The 11,252-nt window shown below is 56.7% G+C and overlaps 1 protein-coding gene across 1 annotated transcript; it reads right to left on the bottom strand.

The window, feature by feature from the left end:
• Nucleotides 1–68: 68 nt before the first annotated feature.
• Nucleotides 69–10,387, bottom strand: NMT1 (N-myristoyltransferase 1). The gene is made up of 11 exons (XM_010154584.1): nucleotides 10,253–10,387; nucleotides 8,786–8,930; nucleotides 6,473–6,591; nucleotides 5,867–5,958; nucleotides 5,138–5,254; nucleotides 4,503–4,673; nucleotides 4,012–4,120; nucleotides 2,771–2,941; nucleotides 2,318–2,485; nucleotides 1,635–1,772; nucleotides 69–141 (listed from the first exon to the last, which is right to left on the bottom strand). Exons 1-11 carry the CDS (start codon nucleotides 10,385–10,387, stop codon nucleotides 121–123), a joined length of 1,386 nt encoding a protein of 461 aa, XP_010152886.1. The 3' UTR covers nucleotides 69–120.
• Between the last annotated feature and the right edge of the window lie 865 nt (nucleotides 10,388–11,252).

The raw sequence follows: 11,252 nt of genomic DNA, 5'->3' as shown, positions 1-11,252 counted from the left end.
GGCAGCTGGTTCCGTGCCACCTCTCCCACCGCCCGTCCAGCTTTGGCGGAAAGGATGAGGGCAGCAGCTCCGCAGGGCCTGGCTCCTCAGCGGCGCCGCGCTCTCCCGGCAAGGGCTCGCTTACTGCAACACCAGTCCGACCTGGGGAGCCAACGGAGACGGCAGGTCAAGATGTGCCCAAGCGCCAGCGTCCTCTGCCCCAGACCAGGCTCCGTGTGTCCGTGAGGGTCTCCCCACCAGCTCTGGGCTATCTGAGAGCAGCAAGAGCCCTGGGCTCGAGGCCGAATGGGCGCAGGGACCCTGCCCAGCTCTGATCTGGGGAGGTCGCCAATGTCTGGGGGTGACGAGCCCAGGCAGTCCGCAAGACAGACTCGGTTTGGCTGTTTCTAAGGCAGCAACAGGTTGTTTCTAAGCTAGTAACAACAGATTTGGGAGAAGCCTCTTCCCGAGAGCCTCATACTGGGACAGACCCCTCTGCAGGCAGCAGGCACTGCTGGGTGCTCTGCAGCTGCTGCGTGATGGAACATGCTGGTGGCCAGTGACCCACTGGAGCCACGGGCAGCTCTGTGCCAGGGTACAGGCGGAGACAGGCTCCCAGCACCAGGCTCTCCAACCCACCAGCTCTCCCAGTGAGAAAAGGGATTGCTGGAACCTCCCGGGTCTTTCTGAAAGGCTCAGCGGCAGGGCAGGGCTGCCTTAAGGCGCGAGGGCTTGTACCCCCAGAGACATTTCACAAGCTCTGAAAAGGGAACCCCAGCTCCGTAGCTGCCCCAAAGGCATTAATTAGCCGTTGCGATGCAGCGCAGGCAGGCTGCAGGGCTGAGCAGCCAGGCAGCTCCTGGTCCTCAAGCACCGTCCTCTCCAAGGTGGCTGTGAGCCAGACACAGAACCACATCTTCGGGTGGAGATTCAGTTCCAAGTGGGTGCTGCCTAGAAGTGGCCCGGGGCAGGCAGACGGGGTGTCTGCAGCTGCAGCGTGGGAGCAGCTGGGCAGGGAGCGAGCTGCTGGCTGCAGGGACAAGGTGACACCCCTGCGATCCCGTGGCTCAGCCCCTCACACATGCTACGAGTGACAGCGCTGGCAGAGCTCCCCACCATCACGGGGTCGCGCTCAACAGCAACCCAGCGGCTCTCAAGCTCGTCTGTTCTCTCCAGAGGGATTGTTGTTCATCTCGCCCCACCACGACAGCCTGAGACACGGGCTACAGGGCTGCATGGTGACACCTGGGTCCTGTGCGGGGTTACAGGGCACAGCAACCACCCCCCAGGTGACCGCCACAACCACCAGTGTCACACAGGTCACCCCGCAGCCCTCTGCCTCTGCACCTGGCCCTTTCCACAGAGGGAAGAGACTGTCTGTGCAGATGCATGCGAGTTCAAGGACTCTGAACCTGCACTAGTCCAAGAGTAAATCGAGCCTGGGGAGACGAGTGGTGAGCGCTTTTCCACAGGGACACCCTTCGTGCAGGCACAGAGGAGCCGACCCTGGATTCACCTGTTACTGTGGGCAAAGACTGCACCAGACTGCGGCTGTCCTGGGAATGACAAGGCGGCGTGACAGCAAACTCCCCTCCCTGGGGGCTGCGAGGACAAGAGCCCTTCCCGTGCCCTGCCCACCACCCCAAGGCACTCACCTTCTCTGGTGCCATGCTGGGACACTTCCAATTGTACAGGTAATACTGCAGGTTCCCATCCCCAATCCCAAACTTCAGCTTCTCCAGGAAGGTTTTGTTTTCCATGAGATCCAGTGCATTGAAGACGTCGAATCCTTTCTGCACAGTCAAGACATGAAGCCATCAGCTCCTCCTGCTTAACGTGCTGGGGAGTTCCTCCCACCCACGAGCTGCCTGCCCCTTCTCCTGCCCAGTTTTGCACCCCCGGAAGAAGGAAGCGAGGCTGATGGGGAAGAGCTTAGCATCGGCGCACCCACCTCAGCTCAAGCGCTACGGACATAGAGCAGCAGTTTGCCACAAGAAACGAGTAGACATCATGAGCTCAGCTCAATGCGAGCCAGAGGGTTCAGGCTACCCCTGCATCCTTCTCCTGGGCAGCACATCCTCTGGGATTTGGGCTTGTACAGCCCTGGGTCCATGCCCTAACCCATGGCTGGCTCTCCCCACAAACCCAAGGGTGGCCAGGCAAGCGGTGAGCTGCCCGGTGAGCTGCTCAGTGCGCGGTGAGCTGCCCAGTGGGAGGCCCAGTGCGCGGTGAGCTGCCCGGGGAGATGCCCAGTGCGCGGTGAGCTGCTCGGTGAGCTGCTCAGTGGCCGGTGAGCTGCCCGGTGTCCGGTGAGCTGCCCAGCCCTGCCATTGCTCACCGACTTGGCGAGTATCAGAGCATCGCTCATGAGGTCGATGAGAGGCGTCTTGGTGTGAACGTTGTAGAAGGAGTAAGCAGCTTTCAGGCTCTTGTGAGTCGGGTGGTTCATGATGGTGGAGGGCAGCGTGTAGAAGCTCAGGAAGTCTGTCACCTCCCCTGGGGCGTTCTGGAAGTGACAGTGCAACAGGTCAGAGACACGATAAAGCCTGTCCAGAGCTCCAGAGGGGCTCTGCTGGTCTGAGTGATGTGCGGACTCCCTGCGAGACTTGGGGCGGCCCAGGATGGAGAGGCACCATCCTCCAGTAGCTGAAACCTCCCACCCTAGAAGTGCATCTCACTGACTGGAGCACCAACCTCCCCGATCGCTCCCACCGCTTCCATGAGAAGCTGCACACCCTTCCGCGAGAGGCTGAAGCCCAGGAAAACACCCGCCTTGCTCCTGCCCCCTCACCTCTACCACAAAGGTGTCAATGATGTTCTCCTGAGGTAAGAACCAGTGCTCCACCTCCTCTCGGCTCATGACAGGTGTCAGGTGGAACTGCTTCAGGTACTCGGTCAAGAGCTTGTGCACTGCGGAGATATCCCTGTGCTCCATAGGCCGCAAGCCAGGAGTCTTGGGAGTCTACAGGAAGTAGGACAAATAATTTTCACTGCTTGCACGATGGCATTTAGCACCCAAGGGCTCTCTAGCAAGGAGATGCTCTCTGCTTAGATCAGCTCATTTTCAGTCCTGCAACCCAGCCCATCCCCACCAGCCCTGCTTGCCCAGCAGCAGGATGGATGCGATCAGCTGTGACACCGATAGCAAAGACCACAGAGAAGCACAGCAGGCCCCAAAGCCCCATGTGCCAGGTCAAGTCCCGCTGGAAGTGGCCTCTTACTCACTAACAACACCAGATCTCTGCTCCTCTCCTGGTCTCTGCCCTCACCCACAGCGGGGAGGAGCTGGGAGATGAGCCCCAGGCACTGCAAGGAACTGGCAAGGTCATGTCCAGTTGGACTGTTTCTAACCTAAGGTTGGGAGCGCTCAGCAAAGCCCAGATCATGAGCACGGACTGCTTCTGGGTCTGGGTTTCTGCCCCAAAATTGGTAGCTACAAACCAGCAGCTGGTGCCTTTGCTGCGGCGGGAGGAGGGAGCCATGTGCTGCCCAGAACCAAAGCAGCACTCTCCAACCAAAACGAGCAGCACTGACCAATAAAGGGAAGGCAAGAAGGTTGGGAAGGTGGTGGCAATTTTAATGCTTTGTTTGGTTTTTTCCCATATCCAGCTGGGGAACTTCCCCAGCAGGACAACTGCAGTGACAGAACTGATCAGTTTGACTGAAGAATGAGGGACTAACCCAATTCAAGGTCAGTCTGAGGCTGTGTTTGGACAGATGAAGGCTGTCATATCTGCCTTGTTTTACCAGGAGGGCAGGACATGAGTCACCATGAAACAAAAGCTCACAGGGTCCTCTAGCTGCAAGAATTTGCCCTTATAATGCAGGTACCCAGGCAAAAATAAATAGAGATTAAATAAAGCACAATGGTTTGACAGAGTCATTTACTACATGAAACAAACCCCAGCTCTCCAGGCAGAGGACTTGACCTTGTCCGAGATGTTTGTGTCCCCAGTTCCTAGCCTCACCCCTTACTCAGGGAGGAGCAAATCACGAGCTCTGCCTCCACTCACAGCCCCAGCTAGCACCCACCTCGGGCAACCGGTAAAGCTTCATAGTACGTTGCATAGTCATGTTCCTGCTCAGGTGGGAAAATTTGACCTCGATGAGCTTCCGAGGATTCAGGGAACGGTGCCAGTACCTGCAGAAACACACCCGCGGTGAGAGGCTTGTTTTCGGGCAGTGGGACAGCCAGAGGGGCTCGAGGTTTTCATAGCTGCCACGAGAGGGCAAGCGAGAACATCATGCCGGCTCGCGAAGAGGCCAAGAGGCCACCAGCTCCCGCAGAGAAAAACAAGGGTGGCCTGAAGGGCTTGTGCTGCAGAAAGTCTCCTGTCCCGCGATACACCAGCAGCTTACGCAAAGCTACTTCCCTTGTCCTGGAAGGTTGGCGTGGGGAGGAGAAACCTGGGCTGGAGTCAATCTCCTTTCCCAGGAATCCCACACACTACACAACACAGAGGGGATCCTGGCAAGGGAAGGTCTGCAGACTGAAATCTCTCTGGATTACCAGAGACACTCACCTGCAAGTCCCCACAGGCTTTGGCAGCACCACTCCTGCAGTGTAAACAGCCTGAAAGATCCCCTCCAGATGAACCCGCCGCGTGATCTCGCGGATCAGAACTGGAGCCACCCGTTTCGAGCGCAACTTTTTGTGGACGCACAGGAAATTTATCTCCACCATCTTCTTCTCTCTTGGGAAAGAAACAATGCAAAGCATGAGACCCGACTGTCCTGACACAGGAGGACGGCTCCAATGCCCTGGGCAATTTACCTCCAGCCCCTTCAAGGGAAAGGGGATCAAAGCCTTGGGGAAGGCCAAGGGGCAACTGCTGGGTTTGGAGAACTCTTCCTTAAGCTGTTACCCAGGTTTTCCCAGGGAAAATGGTCTCCATGCAGCCCTGGAGGATTTCTGTAAGCCAGAGCTCTAAGCTGACCTTACTTGTTGAGGAAAACAGCCTTCATGGCTGCTAGCTAGAAGATGTCCTTGCACAGGGCTTCACTGTCCACCTAAAACATCCCCCACCTTCTCCTCCAAGCAGCAAAGCATCTCCGTGGCCGAACGGCGTAGGCCTGGCTGGGTCGGTCAGGGAGGACCACATAGTCTGAGCACACCCAGGAAGCCCCATGTGCCCCAAAGGCAGCCAGCAGCACTCACGTGTCATAGATGTGGATAGTGGCTGGAATCGCGCTGATAAATCCAACCAGCTTCTTGCTGGAGACAACCCTGACGCCACAGTGCCACTGGGGCAACCAGCCTGGCGGACGCAGCGCCCTGGAGAAGAGACACACTTCAGAAGTCACGTCCCATCAAAGGCCCCCCCTGTAACTGCTCCTGCCTCCCAGGGACGCCCCGTGTCCTCCTGCAGCTGCCTGACAGCCCTGGGTTTGCAGGATGACAGTGATGTGAGAAGGCAGGACCGTCTGGATCCAGGGCAATCCTGCACCCCCCAGCCAAGGCAGTTCTCACTAGCAGCACAGGAGGAAAGGTGTGTTCCTCAGTTTGTGAATGCCCCGAGGTAAGAGCAGCTTTGCTGCAACAGGTCTCCCAGTGTTACTGCTGGCAACGTTACTCAGCAGCTGCCTTAATCCCACAGCTCTGGGGCACTGGGAAGCTCCTCAGATAGTGGGAATTTTAGAAACACTCGAGGGATCAAACCAAAAAGACAAAAAATCAGGTTTTAGGCGGCCATATCTCAATGAAGCGAGAGGCGAGCAGGCGAGACCCCTCTCAGTGTACCTGGGACACTGCACACGGTGACAGATGGGGAAGGGAGATTTTGGAAGGAAGCGAGATGGGATAAGAAAAGGCAGCTGCAGCACTGTCACCGGGATCAGGGCTGCCAGCATCCAACACGCTCTGCTCCGCGGTCGTGGTGCCACTCACCACAGCAGGAACTCGGGAGAGTAATCGAACCGGAACATGTTGTCATCGTCCTCCACATAGTTCTCGTTCAGAAGTGTGTACAGCTCCTTCAGCTATGGTGGGAGAGACCAAGCAGGTTAGAAAGTGATTCAGCCATCACACACCCCAACTGCCCCCAGACCAGACCCTGGACACTTTCTGTGTGGCCACAGCAAAGGGCAGTGCATGCAGTCCTGTCCCCGCTACCAGCATGTCCCTCTGCTCCAGGCTCCTGAACCTGTGCCACTGTGGGTCAGGGTAAGCAGCAGGACAGATCTGCTGCCCTCGGGTCATCTTCTAGGGAGGTGGGTCATGGTCTGGAGGGTCTTTCTAATGGGCATCCTTCCCTCCCATGAAGAAATGAGGCCAACCTGGCCAACACGGGATAGTGAGAGCTAACTGCATGGTGGGGGAAGTCAGACCCATCTAACTCCGAGGAGATGGCGTGACTGAGCTGGAGAGCTGCCCAGAGTGGGGATGGACATGTTGCCATCCCCAAAACCATCTCTGGCAGTCCAAGCACAGAACTGCCAACCGTGTGACACAGACACCCTCCCAACACACTCGTGCTGAGCTGCCTGTACTCACCACGCCTCTATCACCAAGGTCCAGGGCATCCCAGGTGAAGCCCTGGGGCAAGGTGTATGGCTCCTGACGGATATTGTCTTTGTCTGGCTCAACGGGACCGTGGGTGTTCACCACTTCTCCTGCAAGACAGAGCAGGGAGCCATGAAAATGCTCTGCTACCTGAGACAAAGTCTACATGAGACCTCGATCTGGCAACCAACGTGACTCATGTCTCCCACCCACAGGCAGCCAGGGATCGCCACTTCACCCACCTGCTTTGGGACAAGCGTTCGTTGTGACACAGGGACAGAGGACCAAAACTCCTTCCAGGACAGTGGTGGAGCCGAACCGGCAGCATAGAGGAGGTGACCAAACTGATCAGAGCTTCAGGGCCGCAGCCACATCCTCCAGGTCCTCACGTGGTGCCTCAGCCTTCCCCACCCCACAGTCTCAGACATGAGACCGCTTGAGCCATGAGCCGCTCCGTCGGAGAGCGGCTCTCTCCCTGCCAGCTCTGGCCCTGCCATTTGGCAAGCACCAGGGTGTCCCTCCCACTGCACTTGAAGAGCTGAGTGAACAAGACAACTTCTGTTGAAAAACACCGACTCCTAAAGCCCCGGATTCAGCCCAGAGATGTCGGTTCAAGCACTGGCTTTCTCGGGAATGTCATCACTCGAGTGCTGCCAAGTGAAGCATGCTGCACTAATTAGGAAATCCCTTAAAAAGGGATTGAAAAGGTTGCCAGGCAATGGGGAAGAGAAAAAAGCCCAGAGCAAGGACTGCTCCCATCACACCCACCCAGGGCAGCTTCCAGAACCACTCACCCCTGGCCGCCCTCTCTGTTTTGACCAGGTGGTGAACCACTCTGAAATCCGGCCCCAAAAATCCCACGGCATTTTTGTTACCTGACCCTAAATAGCTTCGTGCACATGCGCCGTGTACCAGAGAGTGCTCGAGTGAGGACCGTGAGCCAGCAGGACCCAGCGAGGACCTGCAGCCAGAGCACTGCAGTTTGGTGTGTGGAGAAGACAACTGTTACCCCACAGTTCCCTGCCACCCTCCAGGTTTCCAACACAACATCAGGCTTTGCTGTCTCACACAGCCCCATGCCTGAGGTATCACACTAGGATGTTCCTAGCACAAAGCCGAGACCATCGCTCCCAGCAAAGTCTTTGAGACCAAAGAAAGCCTCAGGCTGGTGCTGACAACACCAAAAGGGAATCAAACACAGTGTTTGCAGCAGGAGGGGTCGGACACAACCCCACAAAGGAAATAACTGACAAGCAGCCAATCTGAAGCCATGACAAGCTTCAGGTAATCTAGAAACTACAGGCTTGGACTCATTCTCTAGTTCTGAGCTGTGCATGGATTTTGATGAGGGATGCAGGGGCAGCGAGACTAAGCAAAGCAATCCTGGGCACCCTGGGAGCGCTGCAGGTTTGCTCCAATTAGCTCGGCAATGAGTGCCTTCCAGCCACGCAGCTCCGTGGCAGTGTACCCCTCTTCCTTTCAGACCTGCTCAGCTGCCAAGCACTCCTGCCATGCTGAGAAACGCCTCACTGCTGACAGCAGATCGCTGCTGACGCAGGCTGACAGCGTGAGAGCAAACTGGAGGAAGGACTGGAGCAAACACTAGGGCTGGGAAGTGCAGCCAGGCTGTTTGCAGTGGGAAGAGGGGAGGAAGAGATGGGATTCCCCATCTTCAGATGAGTACAGCAGCTTGAGGGGTTCATGAGGTTTGTGCCTCCCATCTCTCCTGGCTCAGCCCCAGTGCCTGCCCCTGCTGGAGGCTGATGTGAGCCCAGCAAACCAACAACAGGGCAGCTCAGCACATGGACCTGCTTCCCTGAGCGGCTCCCATCATCGCCTGGCCCCGTCCCACACCCAGTTACCATCCCCACCAAGGACTAAGCTGGGAAGCTTCAGCCCCCAGAAAGGGGAAAGCTGTTAGCTTCCAGTCCCCTAGGCCTGGGCAAGAGGAAGGTTGGCAACACCCTGCATGAAACTTGGGTGCGGGGGGCTGGGGAGACCCAATTCAAGGGCTAAAGATAAAGGGACACCCAAACACAGGAGGCATCAAATTGGATGTCCTGAATGGCTCCTCTCTTCCCCCAGCCACCTGCACAGCTCTCCAGTGGCAGGGCTGGCTGCTTAGTCCACAATGCTGATGGTGAACAAGTGCCAACTGATGCCTTTGAAGCCCAGACAGGACAGCAGTGAGGGGCTGTCCTGAGACTCGCTGGCCAGAGATCAGCTCCTCTGGGCTTCTTTGGGCAGCCTGGGGATGACAAGGCTTCTCCAGGGAGCAGGAAGTGGCGGGGGGGCTGTACATACCTAGCTTGGGCACTGGCTGCGTGTCCCAGAACTGGTAGCTCCTCTTGCTGGCTTCCTCCATGGTTTTGGCAGGGCCCTGACCTACAGAGAAGAGCTCGATGGCTTTTTGAATCTCCTGGATCCTCTCAGCAGGTAAAGAGTTCACCTGAGGGCAGAAAAGGAGGGTGGAAAGACAAAATGAGTAAGCTGAACCACTGGGTCTGTATTTAGGGGAACCTGGAGCTGACCCTGCCTCAGGGTGCTGCCAGGAAGGGGAGAGCAGGCAGGACACTCCCTTCCCAGTCTAGATCCCCTTGTAACCCTCTACAAGATGGATGAACCCTTTTACCAGTCACCTTGACCTGTTTTCTAGGCACTCCTGGGTCAAAGGGGATGGATGAACTGCCCTCAAATGCTTTAAGCTTCAGTTAGGCGGGCGTTGCGAGCCCCAGGAGCAAACCTCCCTGACTCACCTTGACTAACACCCATGCAGACACCCTGGGTCAACCCACACTAAGCACTTGGGCTTCCTGCGGAGGCTTTTCTCTCACTGCTTCAGCCTCCTCTATCTAAGCTGGATCCATATCTGCAAACTGCAGCTTCCAGAGGAGTCCCTGGGCACCATGGAATAGGACAAGGCAGAGAGGGTGAGTCAAGACAGAAGGCACTTTCCTCCTCCTCAGGCAGGCCTCGGCAGGGTGGGCAGCTCTGTGTGAATTCACCACCCCAACTCCTCGCTGGTTCCTGGAGAATTTGTTTTGAAAAACGCAAAGCCCCAATTTAATGCACTGCACAGTCAGAAGGACAAAATATTAGAAATATTTGGATGAGAACTTGGCATTGCACAGGAAACAGCCCCTGCTGATGTACAGATCTGCGTGTGTCCCCTGCCACAGGACCACAGGGGATGACAGGACCGGGAGCATGCCACCCTGGCAGGGACAAATTCTGCGCATCCCACGCTCCTTCCTGAAGTACTGGCTGCTAGACAGGATCAAGCAAAGCCAAGAGGGGTAAGACAGACCCTGCTCTGACCCAGCTGCTGTTCTTATGATAATCAAGTAAAAGAATCAACAACATCAGATGTCACCCAAGAAGTAAACCGCATTCACTGTGCCGGCTGTGGGCAGGAGAGGAAGCTGGCAGGTGGCAGCATGATGGTCCCCTGCCTGCGAGGAGGCAGCTGGCGTCTGGGAAGAATAACTCAGAGGCGCCAGTCTGACCCTTTCGCTGCAGCGCAGAACTGCCTGGATATGCAGCCAAGGACCGCATTTCCCCTGGAGTGCTCTGCCAACACTTCCCACAGCAACGGGAATTCCCACACATGGAGCTGGGCTGGGAAACTACTCTGCACCTTAAGTTTTTTGAGCAGCCAAGTGACTAAAACCAGGACCAGGAGAGTCTTCCCTTGTGCTAAGCTACATCAGAGAGCCTGAGGATGGGGCTGGCTGTTGTGTGGGGCCGTGATGCTGGGAAGGGGTCGGTCACCTTCAGCGGCTGGTCCTGAGCCTGGTCGGGCTGATCTCCTCCTTTCTCTTTCTTGCGTTTGGGTTTCTTTTTCTTCTTTTTGGCTCCACTGTCATTTGCTGGACTCAATCCACTAGGGAACAAAAGAAACATCATTAGAGCCTTGGGGTTTTCTGTTGGAGAACACTTACAGGGTTTCTGAAGCTCTCTGAAGAAAATACAAGCCCCCTGCTCTGAGGCCAAGTCTCCAGAAGGAGGAACACAAGGTGCACGGGGGGTGCGGCCACACATCCTCTCCCTGGCATCCCTCCCAGCGGCAAGTTCCCAAAAGGGGACCAGCACCAACATCTCCCACCCCGCAGGTTTCCTCAGCAGTGGAGACCGAGCCCTGAGCTGCAGTGACAGCATCTTTGCTGTCACATCACCCTGCTCTGTCCCACGGGCCCAAATCTACCCCACATAGCGGCAGCCGCGCCCAACTTCAGGTTTTTCCTCCTCTTCAAGCCCGAAGATGGAGATGGGAGCAGCAAATGGTGGTCCAGCCTCGGCGATAAGGCACCACAACAGGTCCAGGAGCCACGGAGGGTCTGGTGGCCAAGGACAATGTGCCAAATGTCACACCACCTGCAGTGGTAACGATCGAGGAAGCTGGGTGACTGTTACTGGATAATTATTATATTGTTATGCTGGAGCTGGAAAATCAAGACTAAGCAGCATATCTCTGTGGGAGTGCAGGGTGGGAAGTGCCTGCACCAGGACATCGCTCCTCCTTCCGGGGATACAGGGCACCCCAGACATCCAGATGACGATCACCACAAAGCAGACGCAGGCGTGAAACCCCGCACGGCGCCCAGCCTCACTGGTGGGCAAGTCCGGCAGTGACCTGATGGCAAAACACAGGAGAGGTACCTGCTCCTGCGTGAGACACCTCCGTGCAGGACAGGCAACATTACTGCTGCGGAGCCAGAGCCTCCCAGCCAACAGTCCCCAAAACAAGGTTACAGTCTCCTTGAGGGTCATG

The sequence above is a fragment of the Eurypyga helias genome, unplaced genomic scaffold (genome assembly GCF_000690775.1).
Source record: "Eurypyga helias isolate BGI_N326 unplaced genomic scaffold, ASM69077v1 scaffold35216, whole genome shotgun sequence".
Lineage (NCBI taxonomy): Eukaryota > Metazoa > Chordata > Aves > Eurypygiformes > Eurypygidae > Eurypyga > Eurypyga helias.
This window is presented reverse-complemented; position numbering and strand designations above follow the sequence as displayed.